This window comes from Maylandia zebra, linkage group LG20 (assembly GCF_041146795.1).
Source record: "Maylandia zebra isolate NMK-2024a linkage group LG20, Mzebra_GT3a, whole genome shotgun sequence".
Taxonomy (NCBI): domain Eukaryota; kingdom Metazoa; phylum Chordata; class Actinopteri; order Cichliformes; family Cichlidae; genus Maylandia; species Maylandia zebra.
In genome coordinates this window covers 7,430,112-7,448,044 of record NC_135186.1, presented here as the reverse complement: position 1 = coordinate 7,448,044, position 17,933 = coordinate 7,430,112, and the positions used below count along the sequence as shown (strand labels likewise).

Genomic DNA, 17,933 nt, shown 5'->3' with positions numbered 1-17,933 from the left:
TTACTATGTTTTACTATATATATATATATATATATATATATATATATATATATATATATATATGCCTAGAGTATGTTTAACTTTTCATATAAAATTCGTGATGTGGGCCACAAATGCAGTGTAGACAGGCGGAAGTGAATCCACTATTGTCAAGTGAACACATGTTATTATTCTGTCATTATCATGTCCTCTGTCAAGGAGCTGAACACAGCTTCATTCAGGTCTGTCTGGAACACTACAAAGGTCCCGTTGCATGTCGGGTACAATATTCCTTAAGCGTCTAATGCGCATGCTCAACAGTAAAAACTCCATTATTTTTTGCTCGGAATTTGTGAGAAAAAAAAAACAGTGGGCAACTGTGAATTGGGGATTACATGGGCCGTTATGGTTGTGGGAATATACCTGAAAGCTCCACGGTTTAGCAGAAGAGAAAGCAAAGCAACGGCTGGATAGCTGCAGACCGGGAGCGGGACAGCCTTCAGTCTTGTCGGGACACTCCACAATCAAGTAAATTTCAGTCAGTTAGCTGACTGGCTAGCTAGCCTAGCTGGTTGCAGCGTTAGCTCCGAGATCCCAGGCGCAGTAAAATGAAGCGTTATTGCCCTTTGTTTTTAAGTCGGACTGGCAGACGTTGTATGAATGCTGAGAGCTGAATGCGCACACCGCTACGGGAATTGGATTACACAGTGACTTATTTTGCGCTCATTTATTAAAGTATCAGCCGTTTTCAAAACATTATCTGGCTAGCCCGTTTGCTAGCCAGCTAACTCTTGATTCTCCCGCGAGCAAGAAAAGCCAAGACTCCAAAACTTCGCCAACACAGAGCCTGACGCAGAGAAAAGGTTGGTAGGACCTGCTAATATTGACGTTAGCTAACGGATATCAATAAGTAAAGTGTGATGTAGGTATCCGATTTATAAGAGGTTTTTTCACAACGCGGTATTGTGCATGGGTCGTGTGTTGTTACTGCAGCTAACGGGCAAGAGTTTTGTATTGGAGTGTTTTGTGCGCCTGACAGCTGTCACGACAACACAGTACAAAGTAGGGTGGCTTGCTAGCTTAGCTGTTAGCCTGGACGCTAGCTGCCGTGTATGAGCCGTGTACTTTGTGGGATGTTTTTTTTTCATACTTTACGCTATTTATGATACAAAATTAAGAAAAAAAGGATACTTCAGTTCAGAGCTATATTAATTGCTCTTTCATGTGCCAGCGTGTTCGCTTCGGAGTTGGTTGTTGCAGCTGCTTATACTGTCGCTAAACACTGAGTAAACTACGGGCCTAGGCAAACACACCCTTCTACTTCAAAGCAGCCAGAGCTTACTCTGAAGTTCTTCTGGGGAAGACTAATACATCTGATGTCGTCGTTTTTCAAACACGCTTAGATCATATCAGTTACAGAATAGGTTTGTTGCACGATGTCTTTACCGCGGGGGTCGCTGCCAGATTACATAATCCACCTCCACCTTTCTTTGCAGGCTCTCCACCTTCACCCACATCCCTACTCTGATGTGAACTGAACTAATAAATCTGCAGAAGTCATCCTTCAAGAGAGGGATCTGCCTCATAGCTGAAGAAAGTCGAGGTGTTTGGGCAAGTCAGGTTTTACTGGCAGTGTGCTTCTAACCCACCAGCATGTACACTGGACAGTGGATACTCTAGCCAAAACAGATCCTGGCTTCCCAAAGATGACAAGGTATGCAACTTTCTTTTTGTTTGTCTTGGTATTACTTTTACATTGATAATAAACCAAAAACCGTTCTTTTGCTGTGGCCACTCCCCCTTTTCAACATGTTTACATCACATTCATTCTCTAGGGGCTTGTATTATCTTCATCACAGACATAAGAAAAGAAACTGCTGGGTACTTTCCCAGAACTTTTCGACACACAGATGACAGCTAAAAAGTAAAGGAAATGATGCTGAATTAGTAGAGTGGAATTAATTTGCAGTGCTTCCCATGTTCATGCTGCTTACTTTAGTTCAGATCTTGGCTGATTTCATCACCATGCATAGGGTACATTTTGTAATGTTTGATATCCGAGATGAGCAAAATTTATTGTAGCATAAGCATGAAAAATTGAACTATTTTTCTGGTTAGACTCCAACAAGTCCCAGATGAAAGGGTTGGGGATGAGTAAGCATCTGGTTCATAGAGGCTTTAGTATAGACACCCTTGACAACCCGTATAATGTAGAGATAGCAGGATGAGGGGGGAGGATAGATGGCTTGAAACCTAAAGTAGATGCTGAGACTAAACAACTGTTTCCCCCCTATAAGAGTATTTAGCATTGGATTTCTCTTTGTGTTTAAGTAAAGTTGTGCAGTAGGGGATACCACAATGGTTAAAATTTCGTTAGCAGCACAGTCCCTGGGTCCACTCTCGACAGGCTGAACTGTTACTACATGATACCTTCATGTTACCCCCCTCCTTATGTTAAAAGACAAGATGTGTTAACACTTCCTGCTTTTCAAGGTGCTGGCAGGCTACAAAATGATGGGAGGCAGTGATACTGTCAGTGGGGACAAGGATGGGGTCCACACCACTGCAATACACGTCCCCATCGGCTGGCAGAGGAGAGTGGAAGGAGGGCAGGTACTCTATGTCAGGTACGTTGGTTCCACACACATGAACTTGCTGATTTTTAATAGTTGGGCAACAGGTTTTGAAAGCACACCACTGAATAATTGTTACATAATGTATTCTTGAAAAATGACAGTACTGGTTTTGCAAACATATTTTGGGGGATGTTACCTGGCAGGATGACTGCGGTTTTGGATTAGTTTTTTTGAAGTTTGTTTCTAGCTATAGACAACAAAGAAGACAAGAAAATGTTTTATGCACTTTTAGGCAGTGCAAAGTGAGTAAAATTAAATGTGTTAATTATAATGTTCTATTTATTCTGGTGAGCACTTATTCTGGTTCTATTTATTCTTATTCTGGTGGTTTTAAATACTTGTGTTTTCAAGCATACTAGGTCTTAGTGGGGGCTCAAAAGCAAGTGACAGATTTAGGCTTTTTATATATATTATGTTGTTTCTACCAAAGAGAAACATACTTTTTTCTTTGTTATCAGTCGTTCATCCTGAAGATCACCTAAAGACTTCTTAGATTTACTGCAGTTGTGCTCCACTCCACACTTGCCCTCTTCTTTTGCTGTGAAAGGATTCCCTTTGCCTTAAAATACTGGGCAGCTGAGGCAGAGAAAAAAGTATTTCCATTTGGATAACAATATTTTTGTTGAGCAGTGGTTTGGATCATGCTTGAATTTAGACATAAAATGTGACATTGTAAATATGAAATTTTGTATTACTCATTATTAGCCACTGAGTTGGAAAGAAACTTGGCTGAAATTAACTGTTCATTTTTTATTTATTTTTTAAACTGTTCATTTTAATGTTAGCTATAACCTGCATTACTAACTAGTAACCTATCTAATGCCAGACACCCCAGCCCTGGAGCAAGACTCTGAAACTTTGCTTTTTGTTAGATATACCCTGATTGAGACTTAACGCTTCAGAGGAGGTTGTGCTATATGTTGCCAATTCTCCATGGAATATTTTTTAATTATTGGGCCAGTTTGTGCATTTTACAGGTGTAGAAGCACCACAGGAGTGGATTTGTGTCCTTCAGACTCTCGTATGGGTCAGCAGTGTTTGCAAATGACACTAGTGGTTTCTCTCATTGAACTGAATTGAATCAAACCTTTTTTCATAATTATCTTCTGCACATTTGTACAGTCAGCAGGGAAACTTTTACTCATGACTGGGAGTCTCAAGCATGTAGCTCTCTTGCCCTTCTCCATTAGCTCCCCATGGCTCTAACCAGGAAAAAAAACACAAACTGCATGAATGTTATGATGGAATTGAAAAATGCACAAGTAGTTTATGTTTATCAGCTGAGACCTTACTCCTAGTTTTGCTGAACCTCACTACCAGTGGCTAGTATGGATGTAGACCCATAAATGGCTGGTCTCCCATAAGTTGTTCATGAATGACTTTGTTGATATTAAAGGTTGGCAAACGCTTTCCTAGAATGAACAGTATACATGTCTCTGCTCTGAGAGCTGCAGCTTTAGCTTGAGCTCAAATTGATTTGGCTCAGTTGCACCATAATGCTGCCTACAAATGATTCTTGAAAGGAAAAATTCCTTCTGTGGCTGCTATGCCTTGCGATTATGTGTCACGCTCAATTTTCTTCTGGCCTTGAACAACTCATACATCATTGTCCACCCCTTTACACCCTACGCATAGTTGCATTTTTCTGACATTTTGCACTGGCTGGTGTTAGGTTCAGAGCCAGGGCAGAGTTTGTGCTTTAACTGTGTCTCATTTGTTACAGTTTCTCTCTGCCTTCTTCCTGTAGTCCCAGTGGCACAACCCTGTCCAATCTGGAAGAGGTCAAGACCTATCTGATGACTGATGGCACCTGCAAATGTGGCCTCGAGTGTCCTCTCATCATCAACAAGGTGTTGTCAGTCTGTCAGTTTGTTTGTGCTGTTGATTTGTGTGTTTCTAGTAAGGTTTGGCAATACACAACAGAGTTTTAGATTCAGTAAGCTCTGTGGTGTTAATCTCACTCTCATTCTTGTGTCACAAATATACTTGTGGATCACAGCTAAGCAGCTGTTGTACATTTTTCCTAGTCGGCATGGAGAATACTTATAGGAAGCATGTCTAGTTAGATTTGTCTGTTCAAGTAGTCACAACAAATTGATTGGGACACAGATGTCTGCACAGGGTCTCGCTTTCACCCTCTGATAACAAAATTTACGTCATCCTGACCAAAACAGAACCTCACATACTTAAGAGAAGCAAAAACTACTGTGTAACAGTTACATAAAAGTACAGAGAAAATCTATTTACATATTCTCCATAAAGTTTTGTCTGAATTTGTTCTAATCCTCCTTTTTGCTGTTGTGCAGGTTTTCAACTTCACAGTGGGTGTGAAGGTGGAACAGCACAGCCAGCCACTGGGCAAAGCAGAGCAGGACATGACCAAACTCTGTAATCATCGCAGGAAAGTGGTGGCAATGGCTGCCCTGTGTCGGAGTATGCAGGCTTCACAGCTGCCCTTTGCCAGCTTTCATCATCCAGGTAACCAAGGTGAGCAATGACATGCAGTAGGTTTGAGACATGGTACTCATTTATCAGTTTGCTCTTAGATAATATCTAATAAAAAAACATAAACATTTGAGTGATACTTTTTTCTTAATTTCTACATATTTCCTTAAAAAGAAAAGCTGAAAATCAGAAAATGCTGGGTTTTAATTTTTCTTTGAATAAAGTCTCTATGGACGATGTTGACAGGTTCCCCTCACAGCCTTTAATGTTGACAGTGTTGTGTGCACGGCAGTAACATCAGGTAAAGGACTTTGCACACATTTCTACATGAGAATACATGATAAGTATTACCATGATCGTAGAACCAATTAAAGATGAAATTTCATTTATGAAATTAAGAGGCTGTTATTAATAAAGTGTCTCCAAGTCAGCCTTCAAATCCAGTTCCTTCTAGCTCACCATTCTACTCTCTTGCACTCTGTTTCGATTAGTAGAATATCAGAGAAACTCTAACAGAATCCACAATGTTTCGATGCAATTTATTACACTTTAAGCCACAGACTTACACACATAATTTTGCATCCATATTATGGATCACATGTGTTTGACTGTGAGATGCATGTGGGAGTGGATTTGACCATCTGCATGAGTAGCCAGTGACTGCCGGAAATCCTGTGGGGGCTGGTAGGTGTAGTTTGAAAGGAAATTTGTTTCTTGTAGATCTGCATTTGTGTTGTTGAATGCAGCAGCTGTCAGCCACACAGAATTCAAACTGCTGTAGTATTGATGTCCTTTCACCCTAAGAACAGAAGAGATTTAGGAAAATGAAGATTTCCAGTTCTGGCGTGCTTTGTTTCCTCGAGTTTATTGTATCTTATTTCCACCCAAAAACTGTTTGTATTTTGGTAAAAATCAGTGTTGAGACACAACTCTCTTCAATTCTGTTAAAAATTTGGGTAAAATAGGAATTATTTGAATGGGTAGAGCTGCTCTGACTCAAGTCATGTGAACTGGATATTTTAGTATGGTGTTATTAGTGTTACCACTCCTTGTATACACGACAAGTTGGAGAGCCACATGGGGTGGTGAGGAGCAACTGTTGAACCAGGCCTTTCCTATGCACTCTGTGCAGTTATATTCCTTCATTAATGCACATCTGTGCATAATTCTCTCATTTTGGTTGGTTAGATAACTGCTCGCTTTTCTCTAGATTATTATTAATTTTAATTGGTTTTGGGATATTTTTGTATTGCATAGCTTGGCCTCCATTCCGATTATTCAGCAACCATTGGATAACAAAAGTAAAATGTTCTTTTTCACATATTAGTTATAATTTCAATGTTTGATTTTTAGAAAAAAACAAATTTCACACCATTTACCTCAATTACTAAAAATTGGTTGTTTAAATGCTTCTTACAGCCTTTAACAACAAATGTATCGAAAAACCTAAATAAATCTCACAATACTTTTTTAAGCAATTAAATTGCACAAAATTGACAGATGTAAAAAATTTACGAATTAAAAGTGATGCAAATTTATATATATATATATTTTTTGTCAGACTGTTCAATAAACATTCCTTAAAAAAGAATTTTCTGGCAATTATATCACAGTTCAGACATTAAAGGGACAAGAAATTATGCCAGACTTGTCTTTCACAATAATTACTCTGTAAACCATTTAGTGGGCTCGGGAAAATTGAGTAACAAGCTGTATTTTTTGTTCCCACTTCCAGAGATGAGCAATCGGGTGGACGGTCGTGATACAAAGGGCGAATCCACAGAGCGTGAAGAAGAGGACCGTGGCATTTTCTGTCCCAAACTCCATCCAGTCCCAGCTCGACCCCAGAACAACCTTCACCCAAACCCCTGCACCAGTCCTAAATCCTCTCACCATTTTATTTATCCTTACAATGGCTCCTCCTCTGTCCTTCACCCAGCCACAAACTCTCACTATCCACTAGATGCCTTGAGAAGACTTCACCATCCTGCTTTCTCAGCATCCTCCAGTTCTTCCTCCAGCTCATTTCCAGCGTACAGCACCCCCCAGAGGTCACCCTGTACTCCCACTCCTCAAAGCAAAAGTCAAAGTCAAAGAACACCTAAAACCCCAGAGACTCCTGTTTCTCCTCGGCTAGGACCCCTCTCTTCACCTCCCCCCTCGTCCCCTGTTACCCTTGGTGGAGGAGGAAGAGGAACACAGACTCGCCCTCATCATCCTCATGTTGTAATTGTGGGAGGTTCTACCCCACCCTCCCTCTCTCCCTCTGTCCATAACATGTCTATGTCTCCACACCAGCGCTCCTGCCACCCATCAGCTTCTCCATCCTCTCTGTCTGAGCAGGGAGGAGGCTTACCAGCAGCAGGAGGAACGCTGATGGGAAATAACTTGCCTCAGAGAAGGAAATCCACCTCTTCCTCTCCACACTCCCCACTTCCCAGTGGCTCTCCAAACCCCAGCCCCCAGCTTCCCAAATACAAGCTGGAAGACATCTTGGAGCAGTTCAAGAACTCAGGCAATAGCAGCACTAATAATCACCACCTCCTAAACCCTAATAATCCCTCCTTACTGACCAACCAAAGCAGTAGTAACCCTCATGGTCTTTCCTCAAAGTCCTCAAAGACTCCAACCTCCACTGCAGGATCACAAGTGTTTGGGTTGAACTCTGCAGGGCCCTCTAGTTTACCTCTGGGGCCATATCTGAACCACCACCATAGCCATCAGGGCAAGCTGCCACATCCAGCTTCTTTCCCTGCGAGTAGCCTCCTCTCTGCAGCTGCCAAGGCTCAGCTGGCTAACCAGATAACCCAGGGCCAGAGGTCAAATGTGGCCAGCAATGCAGTGAGCTTGGCCTCTTCTCTGGAGGTCCTGAAAGAGGCACAGCAGCAACAGGCATCAAAGGTAACAAACAGCACTTTACATAACAGCCACTCTCCCTCCTCCATTGCTTCTTCTAGGCTTCCCCATCCCTCCCTTGCAGCAGCCTCGACTGTTTTCTTTCCTCCATCCCACTCTCTGGTCCAGTCCCTGGCTTCCTCCTCGTCCCATCTGCCACAATCAGCAGAGCGTAACACATCGTATAGGAAGCGGCAGCGTCGAACTCCCACAGTCCTCAGCATGCTAACAGACACCAAGCAGCTCTGTAATGGGCTGCGGAAGACCCCACCAGAAGATGCTGTTTCTGCTACAGTTATCAATCTTTCCTCCTCGTCCACTTCATTCCCCTCCTCCTCCTTGCATTCTTCCTCTACCTCAGCTGTGCAGAATCAGAATGCCATCATGTTGGATAACCATCATCAACTCCTCTCTGGGCAGATGCCCAGGTTCCCTGCTCCTCGACAGACGGCACAGCTTTCCAGGCCTCTGCACCCAAATGAGGCCCTGGACTTCACTACAGGACCGACACCCACAGCCACCCCTCTTGGCTTGGATCCTCCAACCCAGCCTTTGTCTGCCCTGTTACACCTGCTCAGTTTGCAGAATGCGCAGGCCACAGTCTCAGCATCCAGCTCTGCCTTAGCTCAGTCTGGATCTGTGTCTGTTGAAGGAGGTGGACACACTAATAAACAGAGCCTCAAGCAGTCACCTTCATCTCCAACCCATCAGTCTAATGTCAGGGACTCGTCGACTCGGTCACCTTGCCGAACAGATAACACTAATTCTCCCCCATTGAGTCCACAGCCACTGTCTCCTCCTCCCCCCTCCTCTCAGTTCACATCAGCGCAGTCTCATCTTCATCGTCAGTCCACTAAGTCAACTCCTCTTCAAAAAGATTCTTCGTGCACAGTGTTACCAAACTCAGATTTCCACAACAGCAGCAGCCCATCTCAGCAGACACCCCCATCTCCCTTTGGCAAGCATCAACGAACCGATAATCACATTCCTTCAGTAGATCCTGCTTCCCATTCATCTTTACAGGTTGCCTCACCTCAGGGCACTGTCACAAGAGAGATTATTAGTAAGAACGAACCTACGTCAGTGGACCTTAGTCATCCTCAAGGCAGTGTTCCTGTAGGGGTATCCACCTCCCCAAAGCCTCTAGATCTTAGCAACCACGTCCTGGCCATTCTCGCAGCATCTTCTAATGTTCCCCAAGGGGAGGGCAACTCTTCCAGCCATACCTCTGATGTTGAGACGTCTTCCCCAGGAAATCAAACTGCAGGTGAGGATGTTATTCATGGTTTTAGTTTTACAAGTACAGCCTAAACTTGTAATTTTTATTGAATTAATTTGGTTGTCTACACATATAGACATCAGCTTTGTTTTTGTCATTCTTATTTTTAATGTGAGTTGTATTTGTAGCTGAATTCCCCCTTTAAATGGGCTTTACAGATTATTCTACACAAGATAATAAATACACAAATAAGGGAGCATCACAGTAAAACATGCCGGTTAAACTTCAGGAATATCAATCTGTCCAGTTAAGAAGTGGCAACCATTGTGAAAAGAAAATGGCACCAGTGGCAGGTCTGCCAGTTGTCGTGTTCTCTGGTGGTCCTGCTAAAGGATGGTAGGGACCTCATGCTTCTAGAGTCTCTTTCTGACAGTCTGTGGGGCACTGGACTTGGTCCTTTTGTTCCTCCATTGGTTTATGCTGTCTAACTGGAGAGATTGATATCCCTAAATTTTAACCGCTTGGTTATACTGTGATAAACAAATGGTTCCTTATTTTTTTGAGCAATATATGTCAAGAACAAGGGGTGCATTATTTTTTTTTCTTGTTGCTCTGAATCAGAGTGATAACTGATATAACTGATGCATACCATCCAGCACGAGATCCATATAAAAATGTGTTGAATGATTAGTCACTTTAAACAGATTTAAATAATTGTTGTTTTTCCCACAGGAACGGAGGAGTCTGAATTTGGGGACCCAAAGATCTTCACATTGACCAAACCTCCAGCCACCAGTCCCGGGCTCACTAGCTCCTCTCGTCAAGGAGAGAATCACAGTCCTCCTAACCCTTCAGCTGTAGGTGACTCAGCCACTCCTTTAAGTCTGGCAGAGGCCTTTCCCTTCATGAACCAAGAGCAGCTGCTCCAGCTGCTGTCGTCTACAGGAGGAGTACCATCTGTCCTGGACCCCACAGTCCTGGCTTCATTGCCCCTAGGGGGCCTTTGGTTGGGAGGACAACATGCACAAGTACCTCCTGCCAGTGTTGCACCGCAGCCACCACATAATCTGTCAGACCAGCAGTCAGAGCAGCAACAGCAGCAGTTACTGATAACACAGCAAGAAGATGCACAGCAGCAACACCAAGACCAACAACAAAAGCAACTGCAGATTAACAACAATCATCTGTTTCCCTTGTTGCCCCTGTTGAGTGGTGCCCAAGGGGAGTTCCCTCTGAACCTTTTAGGGCTGCTGAATCCACTTCCAGCCCCAGCGTCAGCCCCTTCTGCAGTGCAGGAGGCTGATTTGACAGAAAAACCCAACCTTCATGCTCTGCTAATGGCCTCCTTGTTGCAACAGCAGGCTTCCTTGTTACCTCTATCTGCGCTGGGTCAGTTGAGCCAGGTCAGCTTGGAAGTTCCTATTCAGCAGTCACAGCAGATCTCTACTACATTAGAGGGCCTCAGTCTGGATAAGACCTCTGGCCTGCTGGACCCATCAACCCTAACTGGGCCAGGGCTCTTGGAGGTCACTCAGGGCCTCCTTCCTATTCCTGCAGGAGCTGAAGGCTCTATCCAAGCCCTTCAGTCTCTACTCATTCCCGCCACTCTTCCTCCTCCCTCTGCAGCCTTCCTGCCCCTCAGCCCTGCCTTGCTCACTGCTGCCCTGAGCTCTGCTGAGCTCCACCCGCCTCCCAATACCCAATTAGCTCCTGCACAGCAAACCCAACATACCCAACCTCAGGTACGCTCCCGATTTCCTATAGCTCTTTCCTCTGAGGTCATCCTAGTTTCCCTTGGAAAAACTAAACTCATTTCCTTAACTCCTCCATTGTTTTTTACTGTATTAGTTTCCCAAATTTCTTTCCTTTTTTGCTACCCTGCTTTATAATAAAACCCTCACACTTTACAATTGGTTTTGGTTACTGTTTTAATGTACCCATTGGCATGTGGCATGAATGGATAGTTTTTCATCCTGTTTATAGTTCAAATATATGAACATAGAAAAAACACTCAACAGTAACTAAAAGAAGAAACGCAATAATGATGATGATGATGATGATAATGTGTGAGGAGTGGGAGGTGTTCCTTTCAGCCTTTGCAAAAATGCAATGTGTGCATTCTCCAAAACTTTTTTTGTTTAGTTTTTTTTTTATACTGAAATACTAAGTTAATATATGTGAAGAATTTATGTCTCCTGGTTTTTTCAGCCATACTTAATTTATTTTATAATTCATTGTCTGAAACCCCCAAACCTTTATATTCACTTCAGGTACCCACAGATGCTGGTGTTGACACGCTCATACCCGTATCTCTTCAAAGCAAGGACAACCCCATCCTCCAACAGTTACTCCCCACTTTGCTGAACTCTGCTATATTAGGTGAGTTCGCACACACCCTGTGTTATATGTCTTTCTCATTGTTTTAGGAATAAATATTATTTGCCTTTCAGTGTTAAACTTTAAACTCTGCAGGGACTCTATTGCAGTATTTTTTATACACTGTGTATTAGTGTATTTTTTGCTTTATAGGAGATCTTCCTGGCCTCACAGGCCTCCATAACATTGTGGGGATTGGAGCTGGTTCCATTCTTCTACCACCAGTCCAGGCCTCTGCTTTGGGGATGCCACTGCTACAGGGCCATGATGGAGCAATCAACTTACTCAACAACATACAGGTACATACCTAGCATGAAGTCTGGAGAACACAGCATTTTTATCCTTTCTTTACTGTACATACTAGTGTTAAGGATTTGCTGTTTTCCATAATAACCTTCCTCTGGCTGCAAACACCATGTTGCATTTGTTAAGAAAATCCTAAGTGGGTGAATGTGAATGCATATGTGCTGCACAAAATAATGTGCCACAATTTGAGAAATGGTGTTTCCTAGATTCACTAAAAATATGTTGTTTTTTTTTCTTTTCTTCAGTGAACTATGGTGTCCAAAAAGTTAAGACACTAACTTTTCTCTGGGAATGGCTGTAATGTTTCAGTTAAAGCTGCTGCAGATTATATCCGCTGCAACATCTGTGTCATAAAGCTTCACATCTGAGTTCTTCTCATATTGCATCAATACTTTACAGATGTTATCATTTATTTTAAAAAAGCCCTGTTGTGTTTTGATCTGGAAGCGTGTAAAAATAGTTTGTTTTTTTTGGGGGGGGGGTTGTAAGTGAAAAATTAAATCCACGCTCAGACAAGTGTTACATTGTACTGACTGAATTCAGCATCATCAGATGTTGAAAGATTTAGATTTGTTTTCCTCCTGGATGCTTTAAGGAAATATAAAGACAATCTAAAGTTGAATGTTCATATATAAATGGAGGATTATATAATTTTAGGCAATTTTGCAACAAAGAGAAAACACATTTTTAATTCTCTAATACTTTCTGGATCTTTGAAAGTTACTTAACATATCTTTTTCTTTTTGCTCCTCTAGCTGAACCTTGCTCCAGCCTCAGAGGGAGAGAAGCCAGTATCCTTGCAGGAAGTGCAAAGCCCTGCCCCACAGGAAGACATACCAGCCAGTCAAATCACTCCTGAAGTGATCCCAAGTCCTGTTCCAGCTCTAGCTCCAGCTCCTGCCCAAGAATCCACTCCAGGCTCTCAGCGAGGATCTGAGGGCAGATCTGTCATTGATCCTTATACTTCTTTTATGGACACGATTTATACCTCTTTTCTTCAAGTCAGTGCTAAAGAGCAGGAAGATGGGGCCCATTTGGGGCCATCTGACCCCACTTCACCCTTCTGTGCCTTACCTCCAGTTTCTTTTCCTGTGGAGCACCATACACCGTCCACAACTGTCCCAACTCTGCCACAGGCAAGTGCCCCAGTTTCCCTTAGCCCACGGCGGGCTTGTTCCCTACGCAACCCAGACTTATCCCGACTTAGTCTGGAAGCAGCAGCCCATTCTCCAGCCCAAGGGACACCCAAACCCACTGAAGATGGGTCTGTGTCCCCCTTACAAAGGAAACCAGTTATGGTAGAGGGACATACTCACCCAGAACCTCCTCTTCCACCTATATACTTGGAGGAGGCCAAGACAGACTGTGCTGGGCCTGCTGCATCTATGTGCCCTTATGTAGATCCAGGTGTGGATAGGCAGGGGCATCTTCCCCAAGTAGGGTATCTCAGTCCTGGGGATGGATGCAATAGTAGGCCCACTGAAGAGACAACTGGGACATTGCTGCACTCTGAACAGGGAATGGTGAGTGCCCAAGTCTTCTGTTTCCTTTATACTCAAAGGCAAAAATGTTTTTGCTTCTTTTAGACACCAGAATGTGGACTTTAACAATGGTTGGTTATAGGCTTTTGATGAATTTAAGTAGCTGAAATGTAAAACAATGATGCATGATTTAATCATAATAACCTTGTAACATGATTTCTGGTTACACAAAGGACCAAGCAGGAGCAGCGGCTGGAGCCAGAAGAGGAAGGAAAAGGAAACAAACGTAAGACTCCTTTTAAGATGGTTAATTTCTCAGTTGTACTCGATACAGAAAGTTGCCTGGATAATTCAATTTCCAGTAAAAATCAGAGTGTCTCCCACATGCAGTTCTATAATAACTGTCCTGTCAGGTGTATTTGGCATACTGTAGTGCATACTAATGCGTTTCTTACTTTATCAGGCTTCAGAATGTGTTAGAAGACTTCAGAGACGTGGATGCTACAGCACTAGAGGAAACCAAGGCTACAGTAAGACTTGTCTCCCTCTCGATGACTTATGGATTTATTGTTCTTTAGCAGAAGGGCTGGTTGTTGTTTACCTCTCACCAGTTCTATTCAAATGTTCTTAGTCAGACTCTTTGCAGTCTTAAAGACGGCCCTTGTTTTCCCCCAGCTGTTGGTATTTGCTGTTGCTGTTACTTTTCCACAGTTTGGCATGTTTTAATTGACTATATGTGACTTGCATGTTAACACACTTTGAGGTTAACATGCATGGCTTCTGGTGAAAATCCATCAACAGCTGTTGAGTTGGCAGCACTGACACATGTACTTGTTAAAACAGTCTGTAGGGAAACCTGAAACCGGGTAACAAGTGGGTCCAGAGGCCTAATCAGACCCAAGTATCAACAAGGTGTTATATTTTTATTTCTTCTCTGAGTACTGCAGAAACAAAGTAATAGATTTCCTGTTTATTGATGCTATCTTAGACATTTGATCTCACAAACTGATCTCCACGAACATTAAGTCATTTACTTTGAAGTGAGATTTGACTTCAATAGAGTTTATGGTAACAGTGCTCGTTGCCAAACATCATTTGTATGTAAGGCTGGAAACACAAACAATCTTTCGACACCTCGAATAAAACTTAATCATACACTATATCTTTTCTTGCCTAAAGTCTGTATACTGTGGAATAGGCACTCAAAACCACACAGAAGAAATGGCATAAAAGTAAATCATGTATTCAGTTTTGTTTTGTTAGGTAAAGAATGGAAGAGAGGCACTATAATATGAGTGAATACAAAATGTAATAAAGTAAAACTATATAATGAGTAAAGAACCATTGATCGATAAGCATTCATCACAGAGTCATGGTACCCAGGGCTGTTCGATATAACGATATATCGGATGACAATATGAAAATCTTTCATATTACGCTATTGTTTGTTTTGTGGTGTCGCAAAATAAGCTGTTTACGACAATGTTTTTTCATCGTTTTGATAGTCACTGTAGTGGCTATATTAATTTCGTCAAATGCTCTCTTTCTCTTATATTTAATATAACCACACTACGGACAGACAGGCAACTGTTTTTATGCGTTGTTGTTAGCAACAACAACGGTAAAACCATCGCGTGGCTCCGCCGTCCGCTTGTTTATTTTCCACATAAACCTTTCACAATAAAGCTCAAGATCCTGTTGAGACGTTTCAATATAAAGTGAATCATGTGAAAGAGTATGCAAAGTGTTTACGGATGAGAAGCAACAAAGAGCCGTCAGGTGCTAAAAAATAAACCTTAGACTCAAACGTTAGAACAGGCTTTTCCCCGCAGCACGATGTGTAATAAATACACAGAACTTATGTCTAAAAATGTATAGATTCATGCATTGGTTCAAACATTTGACTTCAGGTACATGACTCCCAGCTAAAAACACTTTACGTAAGTCGAGCTGCCCGAGATTCACAGACTTTACAGAAAATTTTTACATTTTTGTGATTTATATCGTTGTCGGAACAATAGATGTGTTAAATCGGGATATGAGATTTTGGTCATATCACACAGACCTAATGGTACCGTTAAAATCCTTTGACTCCTCTCAAAGCTGCTAGCATGGGTGTAAAGAACAATGAAGCTAATATAATGCTATTTGACATCTTCATAGCATCAGATAGGTGGTGTGCAGTGAATCGAAGTATTTTAATTTTTTCATCCTTGAAGTGTAGAAATACCACATTAATGACAATGCGGCACAAGAAATGCCACTAACAACCAGCATTTAAGAAAAATATTCAGCACTCTGGTGTTAGGGCCTTTTAATGATATCACATTATGTCATATAATATCAGATAATATAATGTCAAGACATGAGGGGGGCTTGGGTTGTGCAAGCTTGCTGTGCAGGATTCAGTGTAAAGGATTTGCTGAAGGGAGCAGTTTCTGTTTGGTGCTGTGAGTCTTCTCAATGATTGTGCAGTTCTGACTGCAGTGCAAAGTCATTCCACCACTGGCAGCTGCAAAGATATGAGCCTGATGTGACTCTTCTCTCACACTCTCTCTCGTTCCAGACAGCACTGCTGAAGCCTGAGAGGTCAGTGCGCGGCAGGCGGCGACGAGGCGCCAGGTCTCAAAGGCAGTGATTGGTGGAGGGTGCCATCATTCAGAGCTGTTCACCAATGAAAGGCAACCAGATGCCTCTGTATACCCCTCCATCTCTCCAACCTCATCACTACTGTTTTAGACCTTAAAAAAAAATCAACTGCACTAATATGATGCTGTCATGTCAACCATTGTTATGGCAACCACTATGAACAGATAGGAGAAAGATCTAGTCTGAGTTTATTTCAAAAGGTGAAAAACATGAAGAGAGATTTTGTGGATACTTTTTTCACTTGTGTTTTCTCTTAGGTCACAAAATAATGGTTGCGTTACATTGTGAACAATGATCTTTCAATTAGGTTTGTGTTAGAATTATATTAATGAGAAAACATGAAAATAACAAACGAGTAATGTTTTCTTCTCATCAGTGTGTTACTGTGAGTCAGGACGAAGCCCATCTACTTGAACGATGCTCTCTGTTGAAAGTGTGTGTGTGTGTGTGTGTGTGTGTGTGTGTGTGTGTGTGTGTGTGTGTGTGTGTGTGTGTGTGTGTGTGTGTGTGTGTGTGTGTGTGTGTGTGTGTGTGTGTGTGTGTGTGTGTTGGACAACAGTGCTGTTGCTGAGCCCCCCCACTGTCAGGACGTTTTTCATTTCAGTGAGACTTTGTCTTTTTAGTAAGATGAACGTCTCTTTGTGCTTGTATTTTAGAGAAATGTTCCAGGTTTTCAGGCGGTGCTGAAAGAGACTACAGGAAGGAAAGAAACTTGACTTTTTCTCCCCCTTTTTTCAAAGTATGATATAATCTTTATGTGGGATAAACCAAGGAACTAGTGTGGTTTACTCAATCAGGTTTCTTAGGTAGTTTATATCAGTGGCTGATTACAAACAGGAAAGTTTTTCATTGAATATAATTTCACATGTCATGTGAGATGTATTGGTTTCCATGTTAAACCAACAGAAAACGTTAATTTGAAGTTGTTTTGTACAACCTTGAATCATTTTGCAATGCTCCAGGGTTCCCAGTGACTAACCATACTGATGTTTGTAAAAATTGCAAAACCGGCAACAAATCTAGTGCAACTCACGAGTGTCGTTTGTCATAATTTGACAACCCATTTACATTTCAGATGCTGTGTTACTTGACGCTGTGAAGAATTACATGTAGCTCTGGTGACTTACATGGGATGAGACCCAGGCAAGAGATAAGTCTATTTAAAAAAAAAATAAAAAAATAAAGAGGCTTAATTTTGAAGTTCAACAGGAACCAGGTGTTTACAGAAAGTACTGTATGTCCTTTGATTGGATGAATGGATGGCTGGAATACTTATAACACAGAGAGCGATAATGTCTTATGTGGATCTGTTGAGTCCGTGTGTTACTGTGGATTTGGAGTGATATCCTTGCTCTGTCTCCCCCGTCACTGTTTGAACTCTCCTCCACACACTGCCCTGCCCCTGAGAGTACTGGCATCTCTAGCTGTATTTAAAATAAAATAACAAAAAAAGAATAAAGAAAAGTGAAAAAGAAAGCAGATTATGCAATTTCTACACTTGGAGATTTGTACATATGTACAGTTAATGTGTTTTATTTTGATTTTATATTGTTAGAGACAGATGAGAGAAAACAATGAATTGTGAATTTTTTCTGGGAATTGTAATTAAGTATTTTTCTCATTCTACCCCTTGCTTTCAATACTTATGTTAAAAAAAGACGATTAAATTGTGGACTGTAGCTTTCTTTTTTTTATATGGGAGTCGTTTTTTATTTAATATTAAACTATTTACAAAAAATACATGTACCTTGTGCTGATTTGTGTTCTGAATATTTGAATATGATATGTGTTTAAATATTCCTTCAGGTCGCACACACAGTCCTGCCCTCGTTATAGTGAGAAATCAGAATTTTTTGCTGAATTTTTTGGAAAGACTTTCTTAATGTCCTTTAAAAAATTCTAGAGATAGATAGATGTAACATAAACATAGAAAAAAAAATATATATA

General features: G+C 41.7%; 1 protein-coding gene across 2 annotated transcripts; it reads left to right on the top strand.

Annotated features, from left to right (window-relative positions):
* Positions 1 to 285: 285 nt before the first annotated feature.
* Positions 286 to 17,726, top strand: mbd6 (methyl-CpG binding domain protein 6). Of its 2 annotated transcripts, none has more exons than XM_004554065.3 (13): positions 286 to 507; positions 1,476 to 1,693; positions 2,473 to 2,606; positions 4,363 to 4,465; positions 4,922 to 5,102; positions 6,796 to 9,222; positions 9,907 to 10,916; positions 11,445 to 11,553; positions 11,704 to 11,849; positions 12,612 to 13,379; positions 13,571 to 13,623; positions 13,801 to 13,867; positions 15,904 to 17,726. In XM_004554065.3, exons 3-13 carry the CDS (start codon positions 2,491 to 2,493, stop codon positions 15,973 to 15,975), a joined length of 5,052 nt encoding a protein of 1,683 aa, XP_004554122.2. In that variant the 5' UTR covers positions 286 to 507; positions 1,476 to 1,693; positions 2,473 to 2,490; the 3' UTR covers positions 15,976 to 17,726. The 2 variants fall into 2 exon arrangements, with proteins under 2 accessions (XP_004554122.2, XP_004554121.2); XM_004554064.3 differs by having other exon boundaries at positions 286 to 842.
* The last annotated feature ends 207 nt before the right edge of the window (positions 17,727 to 17,933 follow it).